Source organism: Toxoplasma gondii, chromosome VI (genome assembly GCF_000006565.2).
Source record: "Toxoplasma gondii ME49 chromosome VI, whole genome shotgun sequence".
NCBI lineage: Eukaryota > Apicomplexa > Conoidasida > Eucoccidiorida > Sarcocystidae > Toxoplasma > Toxoplasma gondii.
This window is the reverse complement of record NC_031473.1, coordinates 1820068-1848025: the sequence shown is the minus strand read 5'-3', so window position 1 is coordinate 1848025 and position 27958 is coordinate 1820068. Positions and strand designations below refer to the sequence as shown.

Here is a 27958-nt window from a genome sequence, read left to right as displayed (position 1 = left end):
CGGGGAGACACGCGAGGAGAACAGCGGAGAAGGAGCGAAAAGCCGAGCTGAAGAGAAACAAAAATTCAAGATGTCTCGAGGCGACGCTGAGGCGGAACTGATGAAGGAAACTGCAACTGGGGAACGCTCGCTGTTGGTCTCCCGCCCAGCGCATGGATGACTTCTGCTCTGCAGATCTTTCAGCCAGAGATGCGCTTCCGGTGTCTGTGGCCCGTCCCCGTGGACTGAGGTGTACGAACACCCCAGAGGATATCCTGCGTCACGGAAACGGCGAGCTTCAGCGGCGCTCTGAGAGCAGGAGGCGCCAGGCCTATGCTTTTTTTAATCCTCGGAAGCAGCGCCAGTCGCCCAACGCATACGAGGACGCATACAGAAACGCTTCAGCTTGTAAACGTCTTTCACAAGATGGCTGTTTAGCAAACGAGACAAGAAGTTCGTTCAGAAGGCTTCCTTCGAGTGTCTGTACACCTCGCGTCTGTCGTGGCGCCCTGCATTAAGTTTCTGCCTCACTCTGACGGTTTAAGGTTTTGGTGTCTTGGAAGTTTTCTTCTTCTCGATCCCCTCCTTACTCACCATCCTTTTCTTCGTTCTTCTCTTTCCTCTCTCTCTTCTCTTTCTTTTCCCTCGTCCGCTTCTTTGCTTTTCTCGTTTCCTCCTCATTCTCTTCACTCTTCTCATACGCCTTCCTTTCTCGTTCTTTCCTTTTTGCCCTCTTTCGTTCCTGCTGCTTCTCCTCCGTTCTCCCTGCTCACTTGCAGGCCATGGCGTCTCCAGTTCCGAAGCCCCCAGAAGGCGCTTTGCCTGGGTCGCCGCTTCCTTCTTCAAATTCGTCGTCTTCTGCTTCTCTCCAGTCTTCGGCTGTCTCTGCTGCTTTCAACGCCCTCTCTGCCCCCACTTTCTCTGCAGGCGCTTGGCTCGATGCATGCATTGAGAGGAGTCTCGAGCAGCAAGCGTTTGAGGCTCCGCCTGTCGCTTCGTCTTCTCTCGCCTCTTCCCCGGAGACGGAAACGGCGCGTTTAGCCGACAGGCTGGAGTCCACTCTCGAGAGCGTTCTTGCAGAGGTTCAACGGAGAATTGCCGTAAGCCTAGGACGCCGCCTTCTGTGCTTCCTCTGTCTCGGTCTGTCACTTTGTCTGCAGCTCCTGATTTCCTCTCTGCTTCTTCTGGGTTCTTTTCTCGTCTCTCTCTGTCGGTTCTTCCGTTCGTCTGCCGTCTCCTGTGTCTTGACGCGGTCACCCACTGGCCGTCTTTTCAACGCAGAGAAAACTCCTGTTGACGACTGGCGTGATCCGATTCTCCTTTCGCCGCTCATCTTCGCGTCTCCGTTCCCTGGCCTCTGCCTCCACCGTTTCTCTCGCGTTTTACCTTCTCGTCTTCCCCAAAGACTGCGTACGCGTTTCGAGGTGGATCTCTGGAGACACGGCAGGTCGTCGACCCTCCCGGCTCTTCCTCGCTGCTGCGGCCCGGTCGCTCGAGGTCGACGTCTTCTTGCATGCAGTCGTTTCGCTGGCGACCGGCCTTCTGCGGCTTCACCGCCGGGGCGGCCGCTCTAGCCTTCGTTCCTCCTCGCTGTTCGAGACGCCGTCTCCTGTATGTGCCTGTCTTGCGGTGTGGGCGTGACCTCCGTTGGCGTTGGCGCTTTTTTCGCGTCGGCTGTCTGGCGCTCAAAAAAACTCTGAATTTCCTGCGTTTCGCAGACGACGTTCGAGGCGCTCGACACGAAGAGCCAAGATTTGAGTTCCGCGGCGCCGACGTATGTGAAGCAGGTCGAGGAACTGTCGGGGAAGCTCGTGGACGCCAGGCGAACCGTGGACGACGCGCTGAAGGCCTTGTCTTGTGTCGACTTTGAACACCAGGTAGCGCGCAAGCAGCGGAAGACGGTTTCGTCTCTCCGTTTCCCTCCTCGTAGAGTGGACAGAGGATCTGTCGATTCACCGGTCTTGGCTCGAAAGAAAAAATGCGACAACGGCGTTTCCGCGAACGGAGCAAACCTAGGCTTGCAGAGCTGAAGTCTGACCAGTTCACACTTTGAGCAACATAGTCGTCTTGCATTCGTTGAAATGTTTACGAATCTCGCCAACAGAAACCGCATCATCAAAAGAAGTTCGTCTCCCGCGACTCCTGGGCCGACGCGGAGGCCGGGATCGCCCTGTCCAGGAACGACGCTCGTCTCATTTGTCTTCCGCGCGGTTTTTCAGGAAAGTCTCCGACGCCTCGCGGCCCTCGATGCCCTCAGGCGGCACTTCCACCGCTGTCGGCGCGTCCTGCTCGTTCTCCACCAGTGGGATTTTAGGTGAGGCTCATGCTGCACACAGCCCCGCGCAAAGGCTAGCTTGACGCAGGGGACACAGAAGGCGCAGCGCAATCGTCTTTCGACCTTGCCTCTGTCTTCTGTATTTCCTGTTTTCTTGCCTCCACCTCTCGTGTCTCCACGCTGTATGCGCGGCTTTCCAGAGTCGGAGAAATCGAACTTCTTCTGCACAGCTTCCAACACCAAGAGACCCCCCTCATCGCCAATCCTGCGAGCTCCGTGGACGGCACACCATTCCATCCGCATCAGCCCTCTCAGGGGCAGGGGCTGTCCGATGACGCCGACGCCTCGACCTTCTCCTCCTCCTCGTTCTCTTCTTCTGCCTCTTCTGCTTCTTCTGCCTCTTCTGCCTCTTCTTCCTCTTCTTCCTCTGCGTTTGAACATGCAGCAAGCACGGCGCGCCTCCGCAGTTTGGCGCAAGCAGCGATGCATGCAGCGGCTCTGAAAAATGCAGTCCAGGAGCTGAAGGCGTTTGGCGAGTTCTCTGCGAGAGTTCGCGCTGCGGAGCTGCTCGAAAAGAGAGTCGTCGTCGTGACTCGCAGCTTGTAAGCAGACGGACGGGAAGGGGGAGGAAAGGAACGCGTCTCGGCAAGATGACAAGAAATGCACCCCCGGGCGGCCGCAACCTCCATCGTTCTTTCCGAACCTGCATCCACCTCCCCTCCTCAGCCGGCCATCCTTGGTTGTGGCACTCCCGTCTCCCTTTCCGTCTCCTCCTGCAGCAGCTTTCCTGCCAGTCTTCACCTGAACAAGCGCGAGGTCTTGCGTTCTCTCCCTTGTTCTTCCTCCTCTTCTCTGTCTTGTACGCCATCTTGCTCTCGGTCTTGTTCTCGCCTTTGTTTTCTTCTCGTTTTCCCTCTCGGATGGCTGTTTTCTTCTGTCTCGGCGTTTCCTCGGCTTTCTGCCCTTGTCTGTTCGTGCGACTGCTGCTCTCTCGGTTCTCCATTCTGCGCCGTTCCTTGCCCCAGGATGCGCTCCGCGTTCCTCTCGGGAGATGCAGAGAGCCTGCGAGTCGCGATGAACATCTCCGTCACGTTGAATCACTCCGCGCAACTTCAGCAGGAACTTTCCAAGTGCTTCGGCGACCAGCTGCGGCAGGCCTGGCTAGCCACTTGGGCTCGTACGCCTGCGGGAAGGCGCCGGCGCGAGGCCGAGGTTGCCGCGGGCGCTTGTTGGGCTCTCGCGCCCAACGAGCGACTCCACGGCGAGAGGGAACTTTACGCAGAGGAGCAAGGCGACGGCTTTCCAAGAGAAGAGGCGGACGCTTGCGGAGACGACGCCTCTGTCGAGAAAGAGCAGAGAACGATCGGAGAGCCAGAAGCTCTTTTGCTCTACTTCGAAGAGTTCACCAGACTGCTTGAGGAGGTGAACTCCAGAAAACTAAGAAAAAAAAAGTCGACCCTGGAACTTCCCTGTCACAAAGCCTCGTATACACTGCAGGAAATAGCTCAAGGTGTGTTTGTAAAAATATGCTTCTATACGCACATTTCTATAAAACATGCAAATGCCTACACATATATATATATATATATATATATATATGGGTGTATGTATATATGTATGAGTATATGTATACATGTATATATGCATGTATGTATATATGTTGTACGCGCCGAGATTGGCCAAGAAGCATGGCTGTGAAGGAATCAGTTTTTGCGTGAGTTTCGTTTCTTTCCCTTTCAGCGGTCTTCGTTGCTTCGGCTCTTTGCCGACGAACTCAGCCAGGCGGAGATACGAGCCTTGCGCGCTTCGTCTGATGACGCTTCTTCGACGTCTTCTTGTTCCTCGGCTGCTCACTCTGCTTCGTCTTCTTCTCGGTCGGCGGATCCCCAGGGACCGTTCGGGTGCGGACGTCGCGGCGAAGAAGAAAGTGAGTCGAAGGCGGACGCGCCTGCAAGTGAGAGGCGTTTTCAGGCCGAACGAAGAGACTGAAGAAGACGAGGAGGACGCCCTGAGCGGCGGCGGTGTTTCTCACGGTGGAGAAACGCGCGGAAAAGACAGCTGAGAAGCGGGCACTTGCAGCAGCTCTGGGAAGTCGTGAAGAGAGGTTGGTGGTGGTGGAGAGGCGCGTGGATGCATTCTCGCGAAGGAGCTTCGGACTCTGAGGCCATTCGTTTGCTTTCTTGGTCGCTCTCGTATCGCGTTTCTCTTTCCAGAGTGTGTTTGACGTCTCTGCGCTTCTTGGAGCACCCACCGACATGTGGAGATCCACGCGTTTCCTTTCCTTTGGATTCTTCTCGTCACGTCCGTTGTCTCGTCCTTAGTTTCGGTTCGTCTTCCATCTCTCCTCTTCTCACAGTGTGCGAGCTCTCTTCCTGCTACACGTTCCTGCTCTCCTCTTCTGCGTTTCATCCGCTTCTTTGGCTCCGCGTTCCGGCTCGGCTTCCCTGTGGTGCTGGCAGCCTCCGGGGTGGCGGGTGCGGCCTCTCAGGCGCCTCACCGGCCGCTGCGGCTTCACCGAACAGCTTCGCGTCTGCATACACGCGTCTGGGAAGAGACGCTTCTTCTCTGCTTGAAGGTTGGAGGCGAAGCTCCGAATGCAGAGGTGGAGGCCTTCCTTGCTGCTGGCGGCGCGGACTTGGAGGAAGACGACGAAGAGCGGATGGCGGTGAGGCACCACGGAAGGCTGGTTTGGGGGCTCGAAGCCACAAAGACAAAGACCGAGTTGAGAGGGAGATGGAGGCGGACGCGAAGGAAATGGCGAACAGGGTAGAAACAAGGGGAAAGGAGACGAAAAAGAAGGCCGACAAAAGGCGGAGTTTGACGCTGGGCTTCGGCGCAAGCGGCGAAAAGGAGCGCCGACAGTGCGAAACAGAGATATGCAGGTTTTCTGCCGCGTATTACCGTCCAAACAATTTGTCCGTTTCTAGGGAAGTCAATGTACTTCTTTGTTCCTCTCTTCGCACCTCTGCCTCTCAGTCTCTGCTTCTTTCACAACCTTCCTCTACGTATATCTCTGCCTGTCTCTGCCTGTCTCTGCCTGTCTGCATCTCTCTCTTTTTGCCGCTCTGCTCTTTTCTCTTTCTCTGCCTGTCTGCATGTGCTTTCTCTTCCAGTGGCCTCTGTCTCATTCGCTGTTGGCGGAGGTTCTTTTTGGCATCATCTGCCTGCGTCTGTCCGCGTCGACGCTGAACAACTGTCTCTCTCGCCTGCAGATCCGAGTCGGCGTCTGCGTGTTAACTTGCTAGGAAGGGCAGGACGGGAGGAGACGCTTGTTGCGTTTTCCCCGTACGAAAGACCGCGTCGCGACGAGTCGTGAGCGTCGCGTTTCGGCGGTCTTCTGCCGCGTATTTTCTTTTCAGCGCATCGAGAAGCTTCTGCAGACGTACGATATGGGCTTCACGCTGTTGTCTGCGACTCCCGTGGTGGCTGAGAGCGAACCTCACATCCCTCAACTGTGGCGCAAAGTGAGAGAAACGGAAGCAGAAAAGACATCCAGAAGCGAGGAAAACGAGAAAAGGAAAACGAGAAAAGGAAATCGAAGGTGCGCCGAGTCTGAAGAGATGAAGCGCGCGCCAAAAGAGCAGAAACGCCGAACGTTTCGGAGCGAAGGAGGAGCAAAGACATCTCGACGCTCTGGGGAGAGAGAGAGAGAGAGAACAATGGAGTCTTGAGGAGAGAAGCTGCAACAAACAAGGGAGTCTTCCAAATCCTGCGGACGCCTGTTCGCGACCTTCGGAGAAGCGTCTTCATTAAAGGAGGGGAGAGACTGTGCGGAGAAAGAGCGCAGATGTGTGACATGTTCTCCACGCTCTGCAGTTTCCTCCTTCGGGCACCGTTTGCGCTTCGACTCGAAGATCGCTTTCGTCTTGCTCGTCTGTGACAGCTGGGACTGACGTTTTCCTCTCGTCTGGCGTCTTTGATCTCCCTGGAGAAAAAGACAAAGGCGAGTGCTTTCTTCGAGGAGGACCCAGCTGTTTGCTCAGGAACGCAGAGGTCCGTCTCCCGACTGTCTTTTCCTCCTCGCCGTCTCCTTGACTTTTCGTTTTCTGCTTTGCGGGCTTCTGTTTCTCAGATCTCGTCCACTTGTCTTTTCTTCCCTGCCCTGCTTCTCCGGCAGTTCAACGCGGCGCTCTGGAAGAGCTCGAGACGCTTCTTCCTGCAAGACGCGCCGTCGGTCAGGCCGTTCGACAAGCGACAGGCTCCTTCGCAGGTCCGGTCCAAGACAGGAGAGACAGAAAAGAAGAGGAGAAGGAGGCAAGGCGGAAAAAAGGAGAGACGCGCGGAGGAGAAGGACGAAGCAGAAGAGAGCGGCGAGAGGGAAGCGAGGGAAGTGCGAAGAAGACGCAGGAGTCTGTCTTCCATTAGTTTTCGCGTTGTGAGGAAGCTTTGTAGCAACGCCCAAGAAAGCAGCGGGGAAACGAAGTTGACCAGGTGGAGAAAAAACCTCTGCAGGCTCATTGAAGGAGGGTGAGACACAGGATGCCTCGCGCAGAGAGAGGGCACTCGAGAGGAATATGTCGAGACAAGAAAAAGATGCACTTTCATGTTTTGGACGCGTCGAAAACCTTCTGCGTACCATCGCTTTCGCAGGTTGTCATGGAACTTGAAGGTCGCCTAGATCGCACACTGCAGCGTCTCTCCAGTCCCGCCCTTGCCGCGCTGTCCCCGGGAGCGTTCCACCTCTGTCTGGCGCCGTGTCTTCTCTCGGCCGTCGACGACGCGGTGGCAGAGTTTCTCTCGTCGCTCTCTCCTGTTCTTCAGACCTTCGCTCACACCATCCAGTACAAGGTCCGATAAAAAGCGGTTTTCCCTCGCACTCTCGTGGTCCGGTCAGGAACCTCTTTCGCTCGTTCAGTCGACCATTTGAGGACTCTTTCTCGCTTCGTTCTTTTGCTCTTTCCTTCTGATTCTCCGTCACCTACCACTCTCTGGATGCCTCTCTTCTGCCGCGGCATGCTCTTCGCTTGACCCACTCCAACCGCAGGCGGCCTTCTTCGTCTCTGTTTCTCCCCTCGATGGGGGGCTTGCGACCTTCTTCGGCACGCGCTGTCCTCGTTTTCGCGGTCTTCTGCTCTCTTCTTGCACGGACCAACTCACCCTGGCGATGCTCCTCGTAGTCCTTTCTCTTCGACTTCTTGGACATCACGCCTTCTCGCTGTCTCCGCTCGCGTCGGCTCGGTCTCGTCCTCCGTTCGCTTCGTTCTGCGTCTCCTCGTGTCTCTGCTTTGCGTCTGGCTTTTTGGCTTTTGGGGGCTTCTCCCTCTTTCTTCTTTCCTTCACTCTTCTCTCTCTCTCTCTCTCTGAGTCTCTGCTGTCTCAGACCCAGAGCATTCAAGACACGCAGAACCGCGAGCGAGAAAGGGATCTGCCCGCGAGAGGAAACGCGGGCGACTTCCTTCCTCTCGACGTTCTGCCCACTTCGCTCCCCTTCGACCTCTCCCTCCTCAACGCGTGCATGCAACAATATCTTCTCTTCGCCAGCGCTCAGCAGAAGCTCGCGCAAGTAAGTGATTCTCTCAAACAAACAGACAAACAACACCAGATGCTCAAACCTTTGGCGAAACTGTGAGAGAACGTGCGTACACTTTGATATATATATATATATATATTTAGAGAGAGAGAGAGACTGAGAGACGTACATAGAACATATTATATATATACAGTTATATATATACATTTATATATGTGTATATGTATATATGTATGTATACATATTCGTTGATATGTGGATGTCTTTGTTTGTCGATACACGTAAGTTATATATACAGAGATGAGGAAGAGAGAGGGGATTCGCGTGAGAGGATAGAGGAGTGAAAGAAGCAGAAAGCTGGAGAGACTCGCGTTTGCGTCTGCAAGCAGTTGGCGAAAGAACAAAAGGAAGCATGCATTCCATTTCACCGACAGCAATAACTGGATGCGAAAACATGTGAACTCTGCACACCTCCCTGCGCACTCATCTCGAGCTCTTTCCCTATGCATGTTTACTTCTATATCTCTGTTCATTGTGGCAATATCAATAAATACTATATATATATATATACTTATATAAGCATATATATATATATACATAAATATATTCATGAACTTGCTGCACTGAAGGTATTTTATATTCTTTAGGGAGCTGCGGTGGTCTTTGACGAGGCGTTGACAGGCCACCGCCGCCACAGTCGCTTCAACGTCTACCTTCGCGAGCTCACCAACTTGTAGGTTTTCCGAGAGCGACTCGCACACCGCACTGAACGCTTCTGCCCCGACCTTGACAGACGGTGCCTCTGCTCGGCCCACCCGTTTCACGTGCATGCGCAAAAAGACGCCTACACGCATGTACATATATATATATATATATCAGCGGATGTGCATCTGCACAGGCGAATATGGTTATATATATATATATATATATATATATAAATGTACATTCCGATGTGCGTATGCACAGTTGAAGCTGGGAAGGTGTATCTGTCTGGATGAATGCGGGTGTTGCATGCATGGTTGTCGGAGTTTTGGTATTTCTGTGTAGAGGCCCAGACTCGGACGATGACGTGGAGAGACGGACTTTTGAAGTCACATCGGACGATCTTTGTGGCAGAGTGTGTGTTTTGTCCAAGCGCAGCCAGCCCAGTAGAGGACTTGTTTTTTTCTCTCGTCTCTTTTTGTCTCCAGACACCCTGACCTCCTCGTGTATCCTTCGCCGAGCGCCGTCGCCCACAGTGCTTCGCTTCTCCCTTCTTCCTGCTCTTCTTCCTTTTCTGCGCCGCCTCTGCCTTCGGTGCTTCCTGCGAGTTTCGCAGCGTACACGAAGTTGCGACATGCGTCGAGAGCTCTTGTTCTCCTCGCATGTTCAGCACCCTGTTCGCTCTTTCTTCATCGTTTCTATCCTCTCTGTTGGGGGGCCATTTCGGTCTCTTCGTCGGCGCAGCGCGCGGAGAGCCTTTTGAGGGAGCAGCGCGAGAGCATAAACGGGCAAGAATCGAAGGCCATTCTGCCGTCGAGTGTCTCTACAGCTGCGGGAGAATTTTTCCTCCAGCTGCTGCCTCACCTCGAGGTCGCTGCGGCGGGGGCGAAAGGCTCCGAGAAACGCGAAACCGAGGTGATGTGCAGAAACAGCAAGAGGCTGAAAGTCTTAAAAACACCAGCAGCTGCGGGAAACGCTTGACCGACAGAAAAATGCGAGAAAAACGAATTTTCCTCTTGACAGATTCAAATCGAACACACAAATCTGTTCGTTCGGCGCCTGCCGTCTTCTCCGGTGTTTCTCCGTGCACATATATGTCTTTTCTCGGCTGCGTTCGCGCATCTGTGGGCGCATTCCTGCAGGCATTTGCCAAGCGTCCATTGCGCTTCTGCATCCACAGAGAAAAGCAACAATATAATATACATATACATATATACATATATATATATATATATATACATGTATGCGTCTGTTTATATATATATATATATATATATACATGTATGCGTCTGTTTATACATATATATATATATATGTATATTTGTATATTTGTAGATTTGTGTTGGTGAAGGTTTTACATTTGTGGGTGTTGAGGACTAGAGGGAGGAAATGGTGTGTGGCTTCTGAAGCAGGGACTGTGTTTTTGCCGATGTCTTCTCTCTGTAGACACAAGCTTTCGAGGTTTTTCGCTTGTACATTTTTTGTGTTTTCCTGGAGCGGCAGTTGACTGTGGCCCTGGGGCTTTGCCTTTTCATGTTTTCAGGTGGAGAGCTCAGACGAGTCGCTGATTGCGGGTCTTCTCTCTGTCGTTTTCACATCCTTCTGTCGCGCGCTGCTGGTGGCGGACCTCCCTACGCGCCTCACAAAAGAAGAACCTGTTCAGAGAGGAGAGCTTCGAGAGAACATGCTCCTGCAACTCCAGGCAGACGCGAGGTACCTTGCGAGTCTCTCGCGCTCTCTCGGCTACGACCCCGAAGAGGAAAGTTCTTTCCTTTTTTTCGAAACGGAGTCAGGGGAAGGCAGCGAGAAAGCTCGCGACGCGCAAGCAGACAAGCAGGATCAGCAAACGAAGGACGAGGAGCGCGAAAGCTCAGACTTGGGCGAAACGAAGAAAGAGGAGAAGGATGAAGCAGTGAGACAAGAAAGGAAGAGAGGGCCGACCTGGATGATAGGCTTGCTTCTCCGGGGCCTGGACGCCCTGCTGGGGACGGCAGAGGGAGAAACAAGTGCAGAGCCTTCTGCAGCGAAGAGAGAAGAAATTAAAAACAACGCAGATGAGAACTCTTCTTCTTTAGGTTGCCTTGGCGCATTTGAGGCCCACTTGCGAAGGAAATTTGCGAGAGAGAAAAACGAAACGAAAGGCGAGTCTCCGAGCGACAGCGAACGCGTCCGGGCAGCGCGGGCGGTAGCGGCGGCTGCTCTCGAGTCGCCGTCTTCAGACCTGTGCAAGAGCGAGAAGGAAAAGGAAGACGAAGAAGTCACTCTCGTCTGGGCTGTCCTCTGCCAACTCGGAGTGTTCCCGTCTCCTCTCTAGGCTTCTAAAAAAGCGATCGCAAAAAACGAACTCGACGAACCTCCACGGTGCTCCTCTCCAGATGCAGCCGCCTATACAAACATAAAAATATTTCTATTTTGTTTTTGCATGTACATTTCGTCCAAAGAGACCGAGGGAGGTAGAGGTGATCAGCCGGCTGCTTGCATTTTTCACCCCTGCATGCATTTTTCACGTATGTCCATGCATTTTTGTGCATGCAACGTTTTGTGCTTCTCGCACCTGCCTCTACACATGCGTAGGGTCGGCCGCTGAGGCGGCGAAAAGTCTGCAGGGCGCCTCATTTACTCTGGGGCTCAGAGGCCGTTTTCACATGTTCGTTTCTCGCGACTCCAAACGTTTGGAAATGTCAAGAAAGATCAACAGCAGCAGACGCGGAGCATCTCGACCTCAGCGAGGAGCCCGCAGACACAATTGCCCTTCTTTCCTCTTAGTTCTCTCTCTCTTCTGACGAACCAACCTACCGGCACACAAAGCTTTCCTTCACTCACAAATGCATCTACACATAAATATATATATTATGTATATTTATGCGGGTACAAACACTTCTATACATACAAGTATATATACACCCATACATATATATATATATATATGCTTATCTATATACGTATATATACATATCCTTGCATCTACATACTACTATATATATATATATATATATATGTGCATATGTATATATCCCTGTGCATTCGTGGATATGTGTTTTTCCGTGCCATTAGAGGAAAGCCATCGTTTTGATCTTCCGAGAGGGCGTGGTTGCGTCCGACTGGAATGTGATCGATCTTCAATTTGTTTCGCATCGGCGAATCCAAAGGGATTGCATGCATCTTTTTTTTACGGCAAAAACGATTGTTTCCGTTTTGCGTTCACGGTCCACGAGCAAAGATCAGTAGGACGCTTCTTCCCCCCTCCAGCTCGGGGAGGTCGGCAGGTCACCGGTGTTCAGAGATTCAGAGACAGCACATCGACGCATGCGAGGCAGATGTTTTCAGACAGAATCGAGCGTTTTCCTCGAAAAGAGCCCTCGAGACAGCGACGCATCTGTTCGCTTGCACATGCGTCAGAGATGTCTCAAGGCTTGAAGAACGCAGAGTCAGTTCGACTTGTTTTTTCCTTTGAAGACCGAAGAAGCAGATTCGCGACGAAGCCGCGAAGACGCGTCGGTCTCTGGGTTTCGTTTGTTTCTTTTCTGAGCTGCTCTCGCTGCTCTGCAGCGCCCTCTGTCTCCCGCTCTCGTCTGATCTACTTTTCCGTGAGGAGAAGAAGGTACATGGCTGTCCATCCGGCGAAGGGGAACGGACCTTTGCCGGTTCCGTCGAGGTCGCTGTATCTCTCGAAGATTTGTCCGCTTCTCTCCCATTCTCTCTGGACCGTGACAAGGACTCTTTTTCGAAGGGTGTCGTAGAAGGTTTGGAGGAGCGTCGCGAGCTCTCGCTCTTGTGAGCTGTCTTTGCGCCGCGGCTTGCGCTGGACACTGCGTTTCTGCAGATAGAACCGCCTGACGCCGCCCAAAACGAGGGCGCTGATATGCACCCACACATCGCCTCGCCAGTAATCGCTTCCTGCGTGGTACAGTGCATCTCCTCTCCGCAAACTCCTGAGGCCGAAGGCACTCGACAAACCAAGGTCTTCGTTCTCACCCACTTCCACGACTCTGTGCAGAAGCAGGCTGTCCACCTCTCGCCTCTCTCCTTCTTCTTCTTCCTCGCGTTCGCCTCGCGACTCGACCTTCCCCCCTGCTGGCTTCCGCGCCTGTTGCTCTGCTTCCGGTAGATTTGGAGGCCGCGCAGCGGCGAGAAAAGGAAGCTCCGCGCGCCAAGGAAGAAGGCCAAGAGCGAGCGGAAGCAGCGACGGAATGCCTACGTACGCGGAAGGCGCAGAGCCGACTCCTTCGTATCCCCAGAAGCGCCGGTTCGTGAGAACAGGCGTTCGGAAGCAAGAGCTACAGGAGCAGTGGGCAGGCGAAGCTCCACAGAATCCCGCAGGGGAACAACACGGACTCTCCGACAACGGATTGCACACAGCCGGCCGGCCGGTCGAAATCGGAAACTCCTTCCCGCACCTGAAAAACAATCACAACTTCGTGAAAACGTTTCGGCGAGTCGGCAGTCACTTTGTGTGACTTGCGAGGGCACCAGCCAGACATGCGGCGCGCGAGAGAAAACTCTGAATTTCAAGCTCGAAAAAAGCTCGACTGACCAACCGCGGGGGCGAACCGCCGCCGCCCCCCTCTGCGCAGACAGCTGCCACCGAGCGAAAGCGAGAAAGAAGAGAAGAAGCGACGAAGAAAAGAGCGACGAAGATAAAGACAGAGAGACGAGGGAGACACAAGAAAAGAAACCCACACGGAGAGGCGCGAACGGGTGAGGATACTGTGGACGCGCGTCCAGAGATATATCCGCCATAAGATAAAAAAGGAAAACGACGGATCAACGCCACCCTCAGAGGAAACAAATCTCCATCGTCATATGCCATAAACACACACATATAATATATATATATATATATATATATATATATATAAATGCATTCGTATACCTATACGCATATATATATATATATATATTTATTTATTTATTTGTATGTTTGTATAAGGCAAAACACATACTAGAGCCGATTAACCGATTTGTACAGATATGCACACAGTTTTACATTAGTGACCATGAATGTACATCTGCATACATTTATCTCTCTATATCAATACATTGATGAATAAACGGACGGACGCAGGGAGACGTCATCACGCGGACAATCCGACCTGAGTCGAGCTGTTTGATTTTTTTTCGCAACACACCCTCACCTGCCGTCGTCTCGCCAGGGCCAGACAGGAACGGGGACCAGACGATGAGCCTCATCGTCACTCTTCGCTTTCACGAGAGGCTGTTTCGTAGCGAAGTCGACGAGGATGCCGGCAGGGTGGAAATAAAGACTTGACGCCGAAGGCCGCTGCGCTCTCCCACTGCAGGAAGAGGAAGAGGAAGAGGCAGAGAACGACGCAGAGGAAGCAGAAGGAGACTGGGAGCACGAGGCGTCGTGGAGGAGAGTTGAGAAGACGGACTGAGGTGTATCGACACCAAGGAGCTTCACGATGAGCGCCGCGAGAGCAGGTTCATACGCTGGCAAGCAACACAGAAAACATCACGTTTCGAATTCATGTCCAGACTTGTCCAGTAGAGAATACAAAGCTCTATATGCACATGTATATATATATATATATATATATATATATATTTATTTATTTAAACCTTTGTTCGCGCGCAGGTGCTTTGTATCCGTTTTTAGTTGATAGGCTCAGTGGCGCGAAGCGAGGAGAGACAAGGAAAAGGCGAGAAAAGCGGAGACAGCGTGAGGCCGCCCGCGTAGGGAAGAAAGGTCGAACACCCTGAGAGGAGAAGCAAAGAAGAAAGACGAAGAGAAGAAAGTCCAGCCGCGCATGGGGGCAGCGCGAAGACGTTTCCTGAAAAAGATCTGTACTGTTCTCTTGCGTTTTTTCCCTTTTGTCTGCTCCATCAAGACTCGCCCTGTTTCCGTCGAGCGCCCCCGACACACGCGTCTGCTCTGTCTCTCCTGGCCGTCTTTACCTCTCCTCGCGCGCTCTCCCGTCTCGCTGTCGCCTACTTTCTCTGCACATGCTTGCTCTGTCCTTTCCTTGACTGCGGCGCGCCTCTGGAGCGTCGTTCGTTTCTCTCGTCTCCGCAGTTCCTCCGTCGGGGAGGCTCGCCGCAAACTCGCAGACGCGTTCGGCGCCTCTCAGCAGCGTCAACATCCACGCATGCAAGTCGAGGTGTGCCGCGGGAGGTTTCGTCTCTTTGCCGTTCTCGTAGACTTGGAGAGGACGAGGAAAGTCGTCCAGGCCGCTGCTGAAGGAATTCTCCGGCGCAGACGCTGGCGACGCATGCCACTGAGGATATCGGCGGGCGTCCAACAGCGTGTGCAAAGCAGAAGGAAGAAGAGACGAAGGAGAGGGAGAAGAAGGAGACGAGCGAGAAGAGGAAGGAGGGAAGGAAGATGTATTTGGAGCGTCCGGGATGAGCGTGGTGTGCATTTGTACGTAGTAGTCGACCCACAGCGCGAGGAGCGGGGCAACAGCCTGGACGCATCTCGCCAGAGCGGCCGAAAGCGCAGCAGCAGTCGACCCACTCCCGTCTGTTAAGGCAGTCAATTTAAAAGTCAGAGAGGAGGAACGTTCCGACCGAGGCTCCCGGACTCGCGGCTGGCCCCCCGGCGCGCGCGCGTCGGGCATCTGCTCTGCTTCTCCACTCTCGCGTTCTCCACTTGTTGGCATGGACAGCACGAGGTCCGCAATGGCTGTGACCTCATCCCTTGAGGGGAGCCGGTTTTGCGCGAGAAGGCGAAAGAGAGGATGCGCAGGCGCTGCGCGCGCGTCGTCTGCAACCTCCACCAGCTTCTCGAGCGCGAAAATGAAAGTCGGAGGATTCCCTGCCTCAGGGAACTGCGTCAGAAACGCTTGAGGCAGGCCGAGAGCCATCTCTCTGTTCAACGCGACCTCCCTCGGAAGCCAGCCTGCGAAGAGGCGAGAGAGACCCGACGCGGAAACGTAGACAGACAGGGCGCGAAAGTGAAGAGACAGGCAGGAAGGAAAAGAGAAAACAGGAGACACGCATCCAAGGCAGGGAACGAGAGAGAGAGAGAACGAACGAGAGAGAGAACGAACGAGAGAGAGAACGAACGAGAGAGAGAACGAACGAGAGAGAGAACGAACGAGAGAGAGAGAGAACGAACGAGAGAGAGAGAGAGAACGAACGAGAGAGAGAGATCGAACGAGAGAGAGAGAGATCGAATGGGAGTAAGAGAGGAAATCTGGGGAAAAAGGTGAAGCCTACCTGCATAGATTTGGTCTGTTATTCTGAGAAGCTGCATCCAAGAAAAAATGTTCTGCGCTGCGAGGAGGGGAAACCACTCAAGGGCAACGAGCGCATGCATGCCTTCATCCCAGAGGAATGGCCGCGGGAACTTCATTCTCGACGGAACAAAGGAAAACAGTGCGACGTCTCCAACCAGCCAGCTGCTAGCTTCTTTTCCTTGGAACTTTGCTTCTCGCCCCGCTGTCTCTCCTGTCTCTTTGTCGTCGTCTGTCTCTTTATCATCTTCTGCCTCTTTGTCGTCTTCTGTCTCCTTGTTCGTCGTGGCGGGAGAGACAGGGAGTTTTCCAGAAAAGAAGCCTCGGCCTCCCAGGAGATTGGAAATCATCGCGGATCGCAGCGCGCGCGGCGCTTGTCCAGGGAAAGTTGACGACAGGTGCAAGCGGAAGAGCTGCGAATACAGTCGCGCCAGAAAAGACAAATGATCGCTCAAAGGAGAGGACAACGGAGAAGTAGAGGGAGAAAGAAGAGGAGGCGTGTAGAGGAATCTGTGTATTTTTTCGTCGATTTCTTTGGTAGATAGAGAATACAAACAGTCGAAGCCGCAGACGTTTTCTCTCTGGAGAGACTGGACCGGAGAGGCGTCCAGCGATTCTTTCTTCTCGAGAATTCCTCCAGTGAAAATGTGAACGTCAACCACGAGAGAGTCTTCCTCCGCAACGTCTTCTTCTCTCTCATCTTCTTCGCTTTCGCGTTCTTTGGGAGGTTGCACCGGAACGGATCCGAGGACCTGAATCGCGAGGAAGTTCGCGTCTTGCGCCTCCTCGTTGGGAAGGCGGCGAAGCGCTTCTTCGTCCTGGGCGAGTGGCGGCGTTTTTCTGAGCAGGCGCTCGACGTGAGCGCCCGCGTCCCATGACTCTGTCGCTGCAGAAGGCAGAAACGAGCTCCCAAAAAAGACACCCAGTTCCCCAGGTTCCCCTTCGCCGTCTCCGTCGTTTTCTCTGTCTCTTTCTCTGTCGTTTTCTTTGTCTTTCTCCTCGAGCTTCTTCGCGCGCTTCCCGTGAGCTGTCCTCTCTTTGCGAGTTGCGCGTTTTGTCTCGACAACGGCCAAGAGGTCCCCGGCGACGTCGTCTCCCCGGCCGAGAACGTACAGGCGTCTCCGGGTCTGGCTCTCGCGCCTCGTCTCCGGGTGTACAGACACCGCAAAGTCTTCGTCTTCGGAGGCGAAGTAGACGAAGAGCGAGGCGACGGTGGCTCGGGCCGCCTCGGCTTTTTCGCCTCTCTCGACGGAAGCCGCGAGCCGAAACGAGAAGACTTTGTCCGGGTACTCGGGATGTTTCACGAAGGTGGTTTTGATCTTCAAGTCTTCCAGGTCCCCCTTTCCACTTCCGCCCAGGTGCGAAGAGAGCACAGGCCGTCTGTGCTGGATCTCCTGTCTGCCGTAGAAGATCCCGTCGTGCTCTCGATACCGGACCTGGACTCCCTGCCTGCACTCCTTAGCGGGCGTCTCGGACCGATCTGCGACCTCGCCAGACGCGCCGTCCTTCTTCTCGCAGGCTCGAGAGTCCAGAACGTCCTGCTCGTTGATGAAGTGGAAGACGCGCTCGCTCGCGCGTCGCGCTCGCTCTCTCTCCAAGGAGTCGAGGCCTGGAGGAGAAGACGACGTGGACCGCGCTGGGGAGTCGCCACGAAGCGCCGCAGCCAGCGCCGAGGGAGACGCCAGACCCTCGCCGCCCCAGGCGAGACCGGAGAGGAAGCTGCCTGCATGCGAAGCGGAACGCAGCGCGAAAAACGCAGATGGTCGGTACACCCCCCACTGCGTCGCTCGCTCAAAGGCCTCCGGAAAGGGAGAAGAAGAGGGAGGAGAAGAGGGAGAAGAAGAGGGAGGAGAAGAGGGAGAAGAAGAGGAAGGAGGAGAAGATGGCGAAGGGTGTGGAGAGGCCGCACAGAAGGGGAGAAGGAATGAAGAGGAGTTGTGAGTCAGAGGGCGCCAGGAAGACCCGAGCGCGAGACAGAGCGCGAGAGAGCAGGCGAGAGAGACGGCGAGAGAGAAGGCGAGACGGGAGAGGAGAGCAGAGCGCGTCTCGAGCACACCTGAGCAGCGCGCAGAGAAGCGCAGCGAGAGACGACGCATCGCGGCCGCGAGGGAGAAGATCTCTTTGAAAGAGTAACTGGAAAGCTTTCGAGGAACGGAGCAAGGCGGTGAAGAACTGGTTGTCTCTCTCGCTGTGTTCCGCTCTCCTGGCCTCGCAGCGCGCTGGGCTCGGACAGACTGTCAGGCGACGCGATCCTTCCAAGGTTCGCTCGTCTGCACCTCGGCTGCCTCGGTCAACTGTGTGCGATGCCGCATTCATGCCTCAGCGGACGAGAGTCAAGAGTCAACAAACCGACGGCCGGAAGCGAGAGGAGCGGACAGGAAACAGCAGACAGAGAGCGGAGAGGGCGCCACTAGGATGGTGCATGCGCCGCTGACAAGTCCACATGCGTCGACTTGTGCCAGACAGGAGAGAAGAGAAAGAGGAGAGGAAACAGCAACAAGTGGACGGTGGAAGGAAGGAAAGCTCGTGGAGAGATGCAGAGGACGGCAAGACGGCGCCGCTCGCCTGCCGGTCGACTAGCCACAAGCTCCGCAAGAGGTTTCTTCGCGGGGGAGGGTCCAGAGGGGAAACAAGAAGGTGCCCATTTGCTGGAAAAGAGAAAATTTTAGAGGAGAGACGACGGAGGAGACGGTGTGTGCAGCGCGCAAGAAGACACTGTCGAGATGCCTGGCACAACAATCGTAGGTGTGCATGACAGAATCTTTTTCTGCATGCAGCCTCGACTCCCCAAGTCCCGTCTCCTCTCAGAGGGCGTTCGAGAAGATCGACCTGGAGAAAGAGGCGACAGAGGTCCGCGCGGCTTTTCGCGCGCCTGTTCTTCACTTCTGCAGGATTCGCGTCGAAGAACGGAGAAAACATATTGCGAGAGGCTCAGAGACATGGAGAGGTGTCTCCCGGGGCAGATGAGGAGCGGCCGGGGCCGCGTTGAGCGCCAAGAGAAAACCACGAAGACCTGTGAACGGAGAAAGACGGGTCATGTTTCCTTCTTCTCATTCTCCTTTTGGTCGCTTTTTCTGCGGAAGACGTAGGAGAAAACGACGGTTTTTCGTATCCGCTTTAGCTGTCTCTTCCCACCGACGACTCCCTCTCTCAGCCCGCTCCGTGCGGTGTGTACGTACACCGGACTGCGGGAGGCTGACTCTGGGGCAGAGAAGGCGGTGGAGTTCGGCCTTCGTCCATCACGCGTCAGAACCGGAGATGCCCGCCTGGAGAGGCAGAATTCGCGAAGGAAAAGAGGCAAGACGCGGAAGCTGCGCTTCAATGTCGACGTTGACAGCGGCCTCTCAACTTTGCCCTCAACCATGATGAACGCGCTCCAGACTCCGAGTTCAGGTGTACGTACACCTGGCCTTCGTGGAGGGGAGGCGACGGGGGCTGGCGGCAGGCGGACTACAGCAGAGTTGCTTCGAGTGTTCGCTGTCGTCCTCTTTTCTCTTTCCATTCTCCTTCTTCCTCCAGGGGACCCAAGCATTTTCTCGAGAGTGTCTGCGTCTCCAACTCGGCGGACCAAGCCATGTTCCCCGCGGATTTCCCTTCACATAGCGAGGGAGAGTCTACCGCCTCCGCGTTCGTCTCCACCTCCTCTGAAGGCGGCTTCTCTCTGGCTTCCCCGCTGGGCCTCGGTGAGCGCGCCGCCTCTTCGGTCACCTGCATCGGGAGGCGAACGAGAGACTGAGAGGTCCACGCCGAGTCTCCAAGGAGCGTCGAAGGAAGAGGAAAAGCGGAAGCAGAAAAAGGCCTCAGAGATGCGAAAGCTGTGGAGTGTACATGCGCCTCACGGGGACCCCAGGCTCCGCCCTCCCGTCAACAGCAGTGCGCGCCGCCGGTCCCGATTTGCAGATAGAAGAGGAGGACTACGACCGAGAGAACTGTGGGGCGACGACAAAAGGTCTGAAAGACATAGGAGGGCATGGGCCATTCCAGACAGATCCGGACCTTTCTCCTTTCTCTTTTCCCCGTCGTTCGCATCTCTGCCATCTTCGTTCCCTTCCCGGTTTTCCTGCTGCTCTTCTCATCTCTCCTCTTCTTTCCTCTCCTCTTCTTTCCCTGCTTCTCTACCGCCGTCCGCAAGAAACTGGCCGCCTTCTCCCTGCTTTGCATCCACGCTGTTCTCTCCGCCGTTGTCGCCCTGCATCCCTCATCTCTCCTCTGCTTCCTCTTCTTCTTCTCTTCCTCCTTCTTCCTCTCTCTCTTCCGCTTCTTCTTCTGCTTCTTCTTCTGCTTCTTCTTCTGCTTCTTCTTCTCTTTCTCTTTCTTCCTTCCTTTCCTCACCCTGTTCGCCGCCTCAGTTCGACGTCTGCGTTGTGGGCGCGGGTCACGCAGGCCTTGAGGCCGCGCTCGCGTCTGCTCGCGTCGGCGCCTCGACGCTGCTGGTCACACAGAGTGTCCGTACACTCGGGGAGTTGTCTTGCAATCCGTCGATCGGCGGGATCGGAAAAGGCACCCTCGTGAGCGAGGTGGACGCTCTGGGTGGCGGCATCGGCCGCTGGGCGGACCAAGCGGCGATTCACTGGCGCGTTTTGAACGCGAGCCGAGGTCCTGCAACTTGGGGTGTACGCGCACAGATCGACCGGGAACTCTACAAAGGAGTGGTGACGCGCGAAGTCCAGGAACGAGTTGACCGAGGCGACTTTGCGCTCCTCGAAGGCCGCGCTACGCGGCTCTTGGTCGAGGAAGAGGCCCCGGACTCGCGAGAAGGCGAGCGAGCGGACGTGCATGCGGAGTACGCGGCTCGCGTGTCTCTTCCAGTGGCCGTCGGAGAAACGCACTCGCGAGAGGGAGCGAAGGCGGACGGGCAAGGAGACGAAGAAGCCGAAAAGGAGAGAGGAGGTTCGCCACGGAGGCAGCGTCTGCTTTTTTCACAGAGAGAGGGTAGTGGAGGAGTGAGACGTTTGTGCGGAGAAGGAACGTCAAGAAAACGAAGAAGAGTGGTTGGCCTGTGTGTGCGATGTGTGAAGCGCAGCGACGGAGACAGGGGTCTCGGTGAAGAAGTCGAAATCTTCGCAAAGACCATCGTTGTCACAGCAGGAACATTCCTAAAAGGAAAATGCTCCACAGGAACCACCGTTGCTGTCGACGCCGGACGTCTCGGCTCTGCTTTTCCATCTTCGTTTTGTTCGCCTATTCCTTCTTCCAGTGTGTCTGCCGTATCAACGGGGAGCTCTGTGTTCGAAAGAAAAGAGAGAAGCATCCGCGGCGGCAAGCGCCCATGCAGTCAGCTCGCGGAAACCGAGGCGCTTTCGTCAGAGCAGTCAGCTTCGGAGTTGGCGGCGAGTCTCCGCGATCTGGGCTTGCCCATGGGGCGCTTCAAAACGGGGACGCCTGCTCGACTGTACAGACACTCGATCGACTTTTCGCGTCTCCAGGAACAGCCCTCAGAGTGCCCCTCACCCTTCTCTTTTCTGCACTCGCCGTCGCGGCTGCGTGAACTGCGTCCCGTCACAGTTTCGTGTTTCCTCACGTACACGAATCGCGAGACTCACGAGATCGTTCGGCGCCACCTGGAGGAGCTGCCGAGACACTCTGGAGGCGAAGGCCGAAGAGGCTTAGGTCCCCGGTATTGCCCGTCGATAGCTACGAAGGTTCGCAAAAGAAAAGGAAGGCACATCGGGATGCAAGACAAAAAGAACGCGAGTGAAAGAGAGAGAGAGAGCGACACTGCAGCTTCGAAGGCGTACGTCGCGACGTCTCTTTGTGTCTCTTAAATATTCGCTCGTGTGTGTTGTGTTTCACCCACTCTTCCTGCTTGGCCTTTCTCTCTTCTTCGTGGTGTCCTCTCTCTTCGTCTCTGATCCTTCTTCTCCTACACACTTCCGTAGTTTCTTCTTCTGCTTCTCGTTCTCAGGCTTCTCTCATTCTTCTCGCATTTTTCTTCTCCTCGGAGGCCTTCTTCGTCTGCCTCCGCTTCTCTCTCCCTTTCTGCCCCACCCTTCGCCTCCCCCTCCTCCTTGGCATTCCTCGTTCACGACTTTCTTTTCTTTCTTTTCTTTCTTTTCTTTCTTTTCGTCTGTTCTTCTTCGTTTCAGGTGCTGCGCTTCCCCGACCGGCCTCGCCATGCGGTGTGGCTCGAGCCAGAGGGTCTGGACAGCGCGTTGATTTATCCGAACGGCTTGTCGGGCGCCTTCTCTCCGCCCACTCAGCTCTCTCTCCTGCGCTCGATCCGCGGCTTGGAAAACGTGGAGATGGCGGCGCCTGCGTACGACGTCGAGTACGACTTTGTGGTGCCCGCCTCGCTCTCGATCTCGCTCGAAACGAAGACTGTCGCAGGCTTGTTCGTCGCGGGACAAGTTCTAGGGACAACTGGCTACGAGGAGGCTGCGGCCATGGGGCTCCTGGCTGGGTGGAACGCTGCTCTGCGAGCGCTCAGAGACGGCACCAGTGCGTTGTGGAAGGCGAGGGCGGCGGCCTTGAGTAGGCAGGAAGCCGGCGAGTCTCCAGCAACCTCGACGGCGCTGATCGCCGACCCAGAGAGCGCGGAAAAAGAGGAAACCACGCACGACGCGATACGATGCGAGAACGCTTCGCTGACGCGAACTGAGGCAGTGGGCGGCGACGACGAACGCGACGCGGCGGCGGCGAGAAACTGTGTTAGTGGAGACGCAGACACGGCGAACGACGCGCAAGCTGAGAAGCAACAGGAAGGAAGAGAGGAAGAACAGGATTCTTCTTCTCTGAACCGTGGAGAGGACCGTGGAGAGGAAGGGAGAGAGACAGAAGCGTCTCCCAGACGGGTCTCCACCTCCCTACCACCCGCCATCTCTCTGAGTCGCGAGAAATTCCTCTTGGGCGTCTGCGCTCACGACCTCACACAGATCGGCGTCCAGGAGCCTTACCGCATGTTCGCCAGTCGTTCAGAGTGTCGCCTGTCAACTCGACCTGACAACGCGGACTTGAGGTGTATAGACACCGCGCTGCGGGGCGGGATCGTGCGGGACGTGGAGCGGATGGAGAAGACTCGCCGCCGGAGAGCGAAGGTTGAGAGTCTTCTCGACCTCCTGAGGTCGGCAAACGCACTAGCGAGGACTCTGGAAAGCAGAAAGAAAACGAAAAACAAACAGAGCATTTCATTCCGGGAACACACCCTCCAGTGTTGCGTGCTTCAGATTTCGTGAAACCCAGCTGAAAGAACGGCAAACTCCCCAGTACAACGCGCGGTCCGGGAGACACAAAAACGCGTCTCAGTTGCTCTCAGAAGTTACAGGCGGTGCATGGGTGCCTGCGCTTTCGCGCATCTCAAGCGGAGACGAGAAACGCCTCTCTTCCAAAAAGCTTTTCTCGCTTCTGGTGGAGTCGCCAAACACCTCGCGCCGCAGCAAGAGAGGCGAGAGCCTCCAGGGAGGAAACACAGACGCCGCGCGTCGCAGGGGAGAGAGGAAACCGAGACGAAAGACGAAAAGGAACATGAAAAGATATGCAAACAGAGAAGAAAGGAGAAGAATAGTGATACGTAGAAGAAAGAAAAGGTAAAAAGCTGGAAGCGTGAATGAAGTGAAACCCAAGAGGGAGACATCTGGACGATGTCTCATCTCTTTGCCTTGACACGACGGCTTCCCGAGAAGAATCGAGCTTCTCCTGTCTCGTCGGAGTGTGAACCACCGGATGTACACACACTTGGATGTGAGTGCGAGTGTCTCGTTATACATGTTTTCCCTCTTTGGATCACCTGCCAAGGAGTCGGTCAGTCTGCGTTTCACAGTTGCCTTCTCTTCCGCTTCCCACACGGTCTCCGTTGTCGGCGCTTTGCTCTCTTCAGGTCGTATCATCTTCCTGCATCTCAGTGGAGAGCGCGAGCGCGACTGGCGGTGACCGCGGGGCAGGCGATGTTCTCGTCAAATAGCTCTTGTTGCGCATCTCCTTCTTCTCCTGCTTCTGTTTCGCCTCCATCTTCTTTGTCGTCTTCGACTCCGTCTGGAGTCCCTTCTTTTTCTCGCTCACGTTTTCCCTCTGTCGCCCCCTGGGCTCTCGTCGAAAGGTGTCTTCTGCATCTGCTGGCGAAGCTCGGCGCCTCTGAGAGGTCGTGGAAAGCAGCTGAAATTGTGGCGGCTCTTCCTTCTTCTTTCTTCCCTGCGTCGACAGATCCCCTTGTTCTCGCTCATTCTCCTTCCTCTCCTTCCAATCCTTCCTCTCCTTCCTCTCCGTCTGCTTCTGCTACGCCTCCTGGTTCTTTTTCTGTGGCGGCGGTTCCTTCCTTCTCTTCAGCATCTCAAGAAGGCGAGGAGAAACAGGAGGCGCAGGTGGAAAGCGAACGAGAAAGTAGCAGCACGAGAGAAGCGAGTGAAAGGAGAGAAACAGAAGAAAAGAGAAACGACGGAGGACGAGAAGGAGAAAGAGAACGCCACACGGCAGATGCCGACAGTGGAGCATTTCTCTCGCTTCCGGGCGTCGAAGAACTCAAAATGTGTGTTCCTCTGCTCCGGTGTCCTCTTCAGCTTGTTCTCCTTCTCTGTCTTCTCCAAGAAACGTACAGAAACCCGTCTAGTTCTTCTTCGTCTACTCGCTCGTCTTCCTCTCCTTCCTCTCCTTCCTCTCCTTCGTCTTTTCTCGCTTTTTCGTCGCATTCGTCGACCGGAGAATGTGTGCCGGCGCAGGACGACAGTGAAGAACGTTTCAGAAGGGAAGCGACGGACGAAGAGGTTCGAGAGAAAAGCAGACGCCCCTGGACCGCTGAGAGGCAGGCAAAAATGGACAAAAGTGCACAGTTGAAGTGTACACTGAAGACGCTTTTGCTTCACTGGGAAGAACTCGAAAACGCTGCCGTTACAGTCGCCGCCGAGTGTCGATACAGCGCGTACTTTGAAGGCCAAGAACGAGAGGCGGAAATCGTCAGAGGAAAAGTCGACACGAGACTTCCGCCCACCATCCAGTACACAAGGTACCATCAAAAAAAGTCCACACTGTCTCTCGAAATCTTTCAAAACTCCACTCAACGCGCATAAATTCATATATCTATCTGTTTATGTATATATCCATATATCTATATCTATACATTTATACATATACATATATATATATATATATATATGCATGTCTTATCGTGTATGTATATATGTATATATATATATATAGAGAGAGAGAGAGGAGACAGAGAGAGAGATGTGTATCTGTCTACTAGTATCGATGCATATATATATATATATATAAATATATGTGTATATATACGTAGATTTGTTTATTTATCTCTCTTTGTGGATGCGTGGCTCTCTCAATATCGATGCATTCTCTATAGGTGAGTGTATGTATATATGGGTATGCGTGGAAAGCAGGTAGACACATATGTTTGCGAACGGAAGAGCCTTCGTACATGCATGTGTAGAGAGAGACTTCGACAGTGTTCTTTGTTTCGCGGTAACGTTGCCGGTCGCGTCTTGCTGCAATGAAAACTGTGTTTTTTCAGATCCAGCTTTCCTTCGTTTTCGACAGAGGAGTTGGAGCAGCTGGAGGCTCATCGCCCTCAGAGCCTGAGAGAGGCGGCGCGCGTCCCGGGCCTGCATCCTGCCTCTCTGCTTTCACTTTACCGCTTTGTGTCTCTCTCGAAAAAGAAGACAAAGTGAAACTTTTTTTTTCCGAAGAGTGGAGAGACACTTCGCACTCGACTGCGGACTTCGTGGTCTGCGGCGCAGAACGCGTGACATGAAAAGGAACGCCTGGAGACAGAAAAGGAACGCCTGGAGACAGAAAAGGAACGCCTGGAGACAAGAAAGAAACGAAGAAAGGAGCTGAGAAGAAACGAGACGCGGAGAACATCGCGCATCTGCGTCGCAGATGGAGGGGAAAGCGTATATCCACGCCTCTGCATGAGCAACTGCTCATCATTAAATAGAGAAACAGTGTTGACAAAGCACCTGCGAAAACACACACGCATACAGTTACACCTACACAAGTATGCACTTGCACAAATTGATATAAATATATATATATATATATGGAGGTAGCGTTTCTGAGTACAGGGACACGTGCACAAATGCTTGAAATGCAGCAATATACTTATATATATATATATATATATTTATTTATTTATGTGTATGTATATGTGTATGTATATCTACCTCTGTATTTGTAAATACATCCATAGGTATCTACACTTCGGAGGTACGGCCGCATTTTTGTGCGTGTAATATTGTGCATCACGCGTTGAAATCAGTTGATTTCGTTGCCGTTGAAGACGTTCGAATTTCCGCGGGGATCGGTTGCCGGGAGAGAGGGCGTTTGCGAGCGAACTCGTATCGCGTTCGGGTGTTTGTACACTCGACTTTTTCTCGCATAATGATCGCGAAGCTGTCCGTGACTTGGTCGGAAACGGATCGTGGAAAAGCAGAATCAGCTCGACCGCGAGCTTTAGGTTCTCAGTTTTTCCTTGCCGGAGAGTTTCGCTTCATTACGGTAAAAGGAGGAAACCGCCTCTTAAATACAACATCTAGCTCGTTCTCTGCCCCGCCTCTCGACCAAGTGCCTGCGCAGAATCCAGAACACTCTCTTTCGACTTTCGTGGACGGCTGCTTTCCACACGCAACTCTGAACTCCAAACGATTCTGCGTGGACTTCGCTCTTCCTGGTCGAGCGACGCTAAACGCAAGTTACAACGACAACAAACTGTACGAGAAATGTGGAGACTCCCGAGCTTGGAGATGCACAGAGACCTTTGCTCTTTCAGGAGCGCAAACCACACCAGTCCTGCAGTTGTAGAAACGACGAATCCCCATGATTTCATGTCGTTTCGGTGCCGCACAGACCATGCGTTCGGGCGTCTGCGCCCCGACACGCGGAACGGTAGCCCCCACATGCATGCATATTTTTATGTGTATCTAAAATATATGTATCTGTGTGTATGTGTGGGGATTCGAGAATAGAGCTGATGGAACGTAGCCCATTCACTAAAACGTTTCTTCTAAAAAACCTGAGGAAATTCAATTTTATGAAAGTCACGTGCATGCTCTTTTCAGAAGCATCGAGTCACTTCACGTGAATGCATACGTACAGATACACACATACTTGCACATAGACATACACACATACATAAACGGTTGTCGCCGCTAGTATGATCTTGAAGTACCGAAAGCCACAAAATGTTATTTACCGAGTACAACGGGATATTCGACCGGATGTGCGATAGACAGATGAATCCTGGATTTGACCTGCACACTTATCTGTTTGCATAAATATTTATATATATATATATATAAATATATATATGTTTGCGTAGTAGCATGATGCACAGACGTGAAAGTAAGTCTGTGGAGATGTCTACGCATGTAGATGCATGAATATAAATACAGGTGTTTATTAGAATATCGAAAGGGAGCTCTGTCTTGTGTAGGGGTCCATGTTCCCGTTTGGTAGCACTTCGCAAACGGAAGGCTTTGCGAAATCAAGTGAGCCATTTCTTCCCCGACACAAAAGCCTGGCACTCGCGCTGCTCCTTAAAAGAGCTTTCCAGCGCAATCGCAGTTGATTACCAAGAGTTTCTTTTTCCTAGAGAGTGCGTTTCTCCTTCGTCGGTGTATCGTCATTCGTCATCAGACATTTCCCCTTATACTGCAGGTTATACAACTTCATGTTATCTCGTTGTCTCTGCTGATTCTCTGCGCTTGTCTCCGGCAACAACAATTTTGCCACCCTACCGGTTTAGATCCTCCAGGTCTGTGTTTTCCGAGGCCAAGTTTTCTTTTTGACTGTCCTGCCACCGTGTTTCGAGCATCAAGTGTAGTGTCGTCCAGTGAATGTGTGAAAAACCAGTCGGTGTATACAAGCTGTACAAGCACCATTCTCGGATGCTTTCCTCCTGGAGTGACCCTTCCAATTTCTGTTTTTCTTCTTGCTGATTTCAGCCGTTCGTGAAAACCGTGTCGCATGCGGGCTTGCGAATCCTTTTCTCTGTCTCTGTCTCTTTCTGTCTCTGTCTCTGTCTCTCTCTGTCTCTGTTTCTGTCTCTCTCTGTCTCTGTCTCTGTCTTTTTCGGTGTTGCGGTGGAACTGCCGAAGTGTCTCTTCAGAGAAGCCACCCGCCACCGCTGGCGTCGCGCGGCGCCCGCGCTCACGGAGCCCACCGGTCTCTGGTGCTTCCGGGGAAGAAGCAACCGCAAAACCTTTTTCGTTTGCTTTTTTTCTCTGTTCCTTCTCGTCAAAGAGTTCTCAAGGACTCGCACGGAAAACCACGACACTCGCCACCCGGAAACGCCGCCTTGCTGCGTCATGGCGGTCTCGCGTCTCACGACTCGTTTGTCGGTTTCTCTCGAAGAAAGAGCAAGACGAGACGAACGTCCCCGAGGGAAGAGAAACA

At 53.8% G+C, this 27958-nt stretch overlaps 3 protein-coding genes across 3 annotated transcripts; 2 read left to right on the top strand and 1 right to left on the bottom strand.

Moving 5' to 3' along the window:
• The first annotated feature begins 60 nt into the window (after positions 1 to 60).
• On the top strand, positions 61 to 11127 carry TGME49_242030 (hypothetical protein). Its single transcript, XM_018780632.1, has 14 exons — positions 61 to 1079; positions 1698 to 1856; positions 2199 to 2293; positions 2455 to 2856; positions 3280 to 3676; positions 3995 to 4181; positions 4714 to 4919; positions 5614 to 5718; positions 6327 to 6464; positions 6845 to 7042; positions 7575 to 7757; positions 8372 to 8457; positions 8915 to 9341; positions 9970 to 11127. Exons 1-14 carry the CDS (start codon positions 762 to 764, stop codon positions 10738 to 10740), a joined length of 3672 nt encoding a protein of 1223 aa, XP_018637585.1. The 5' UTR covers positions 61 to 761; the 3' UTR covers positions 10741 to 11127.
• Positions 11128 to 11554: 427 nt separating this feature from the next.
• TGME49_242020 (mannosyl-oligosaccharide glucosidase) lies at positions 11555 to 18259 on the bottom strand. Its single transcript, XM_018780631.1, has 4 exons — positions 15606 to 18259; positions 14380 to 15285; positions 13562 to 13877; positions 11555 to 12823 (listed from the first exon to the last, which is right to left on the bottom strand). Exons 1-4 carry the CDS (start codon positions 17716 to 17718, stop codon positions 12004 to 12006), a joined length of 4155 nt encoding a protein of 1384 aa, XP_018637586.1. The 5' UTR covers positions 17719 to 18259; the 3' UTR covers positions 11555 to 12003.
• A 250-nt stretch (positions 18260 to 18509) lies between these two features.
• Positions 18510 to 25964, top strand: TGME49_242010 (glucose inhibited division protein A subfamily protein). Its single transcript, XM_018780630.1, has 4 exons — positions 18510 to 21264; positions 21709 to 22682; positions 23436 to 24554; positions 25077 to 25964. Exons 1-4 carry the CDS (start codon positions 18985 to 18987, stop codon positions 25231 to 25233), a joined length of 4530 nt encoding a protein of 1509 aa, XP_018637587.1. The 5' UTR covers positions 18510 to 18984; the 3' UTR covers positions 25234 to 25964.
• Positions 25965 to 27958: the final 1994 nt, after the last annotated feature.

What these genes read in the sequence shown, in the direction of transcription:
- TGME49_242030 (XM_018780632.1), top strand. Translation starts at nt 762, where the DNA reads ATGGCGTCTCCAGTTCCGAAGCCCCCAGAAGGCGCTTTGCCTGGGTCG. An exon ending in AGGTTCAACGGAGAATTGCC is followed by an intron (nt 1,080 to 1,697) that starts GTAAGCCTAGGA and finishes TGCGTTTCGCAG; the next exon opens with ACGACGTTCGAGGCGCTCGA. An exon ending in GTGTCGACTTTGAACACCAG is followed by an intron (nt 1,857 to 2,198) that starts GTAGCGCGCAAG and finishes GCGGTTTTTCAG; the next exon opens with GAAAGTCTCCGACGCCTCGC.
- TGME49_242020 (XM_018780631.1), bottom strand. Translation starts at nt 17,718, where the DNA reads ATGCGTCGTCTCTCGCTGCGCTTCTCTGCGCGCTGCTCAGGTGTGCTC. An exon ending in AGCAAGCATGTGCAGAGAAA is followed by an intron (nt 13,878 to 14,379) that starts GTAGGCGACAGC and finishes GTTGCTTGCCAG; the next exon opens with CGTATGAACCTGCTCTCGCG. An exon ending in CCCTGGCGAGACGACGGCAG is followed by an intron (nt 12,824 to 13,561) that starts GTGAGGGTGTGT and finishes ATTGTTTTTCAG; the next exon opens with GTGCGGGAAGGAGTTTCCGA.
- TGME49_242010 (XM_018780630.1), top strand. Translation starts at nt 18,985, where the DNA reads ATGATGAACGCGCTCCAGACTCCGAGTTCAGGTGTACGTACACCTGGC. An exon ending in AGTCTTCTCGACCTCCTGAG is followed by an intron (nt 22,683 to 23,435) that starts GTCGGCAAACGC and finishes TGCTCTCTTCAG; the next exon opens with GTCGTATCATCTTCCTGCAT. An exon ending in CCCACCATCCAGTACACAAG is followed by an intron (nt 24,555 to 25,076) that starts GTACCATCAAAA and finishes GTGTTTTTTCAG; the next exon opens with ATCCAGCTTTCCTTCGTTTT.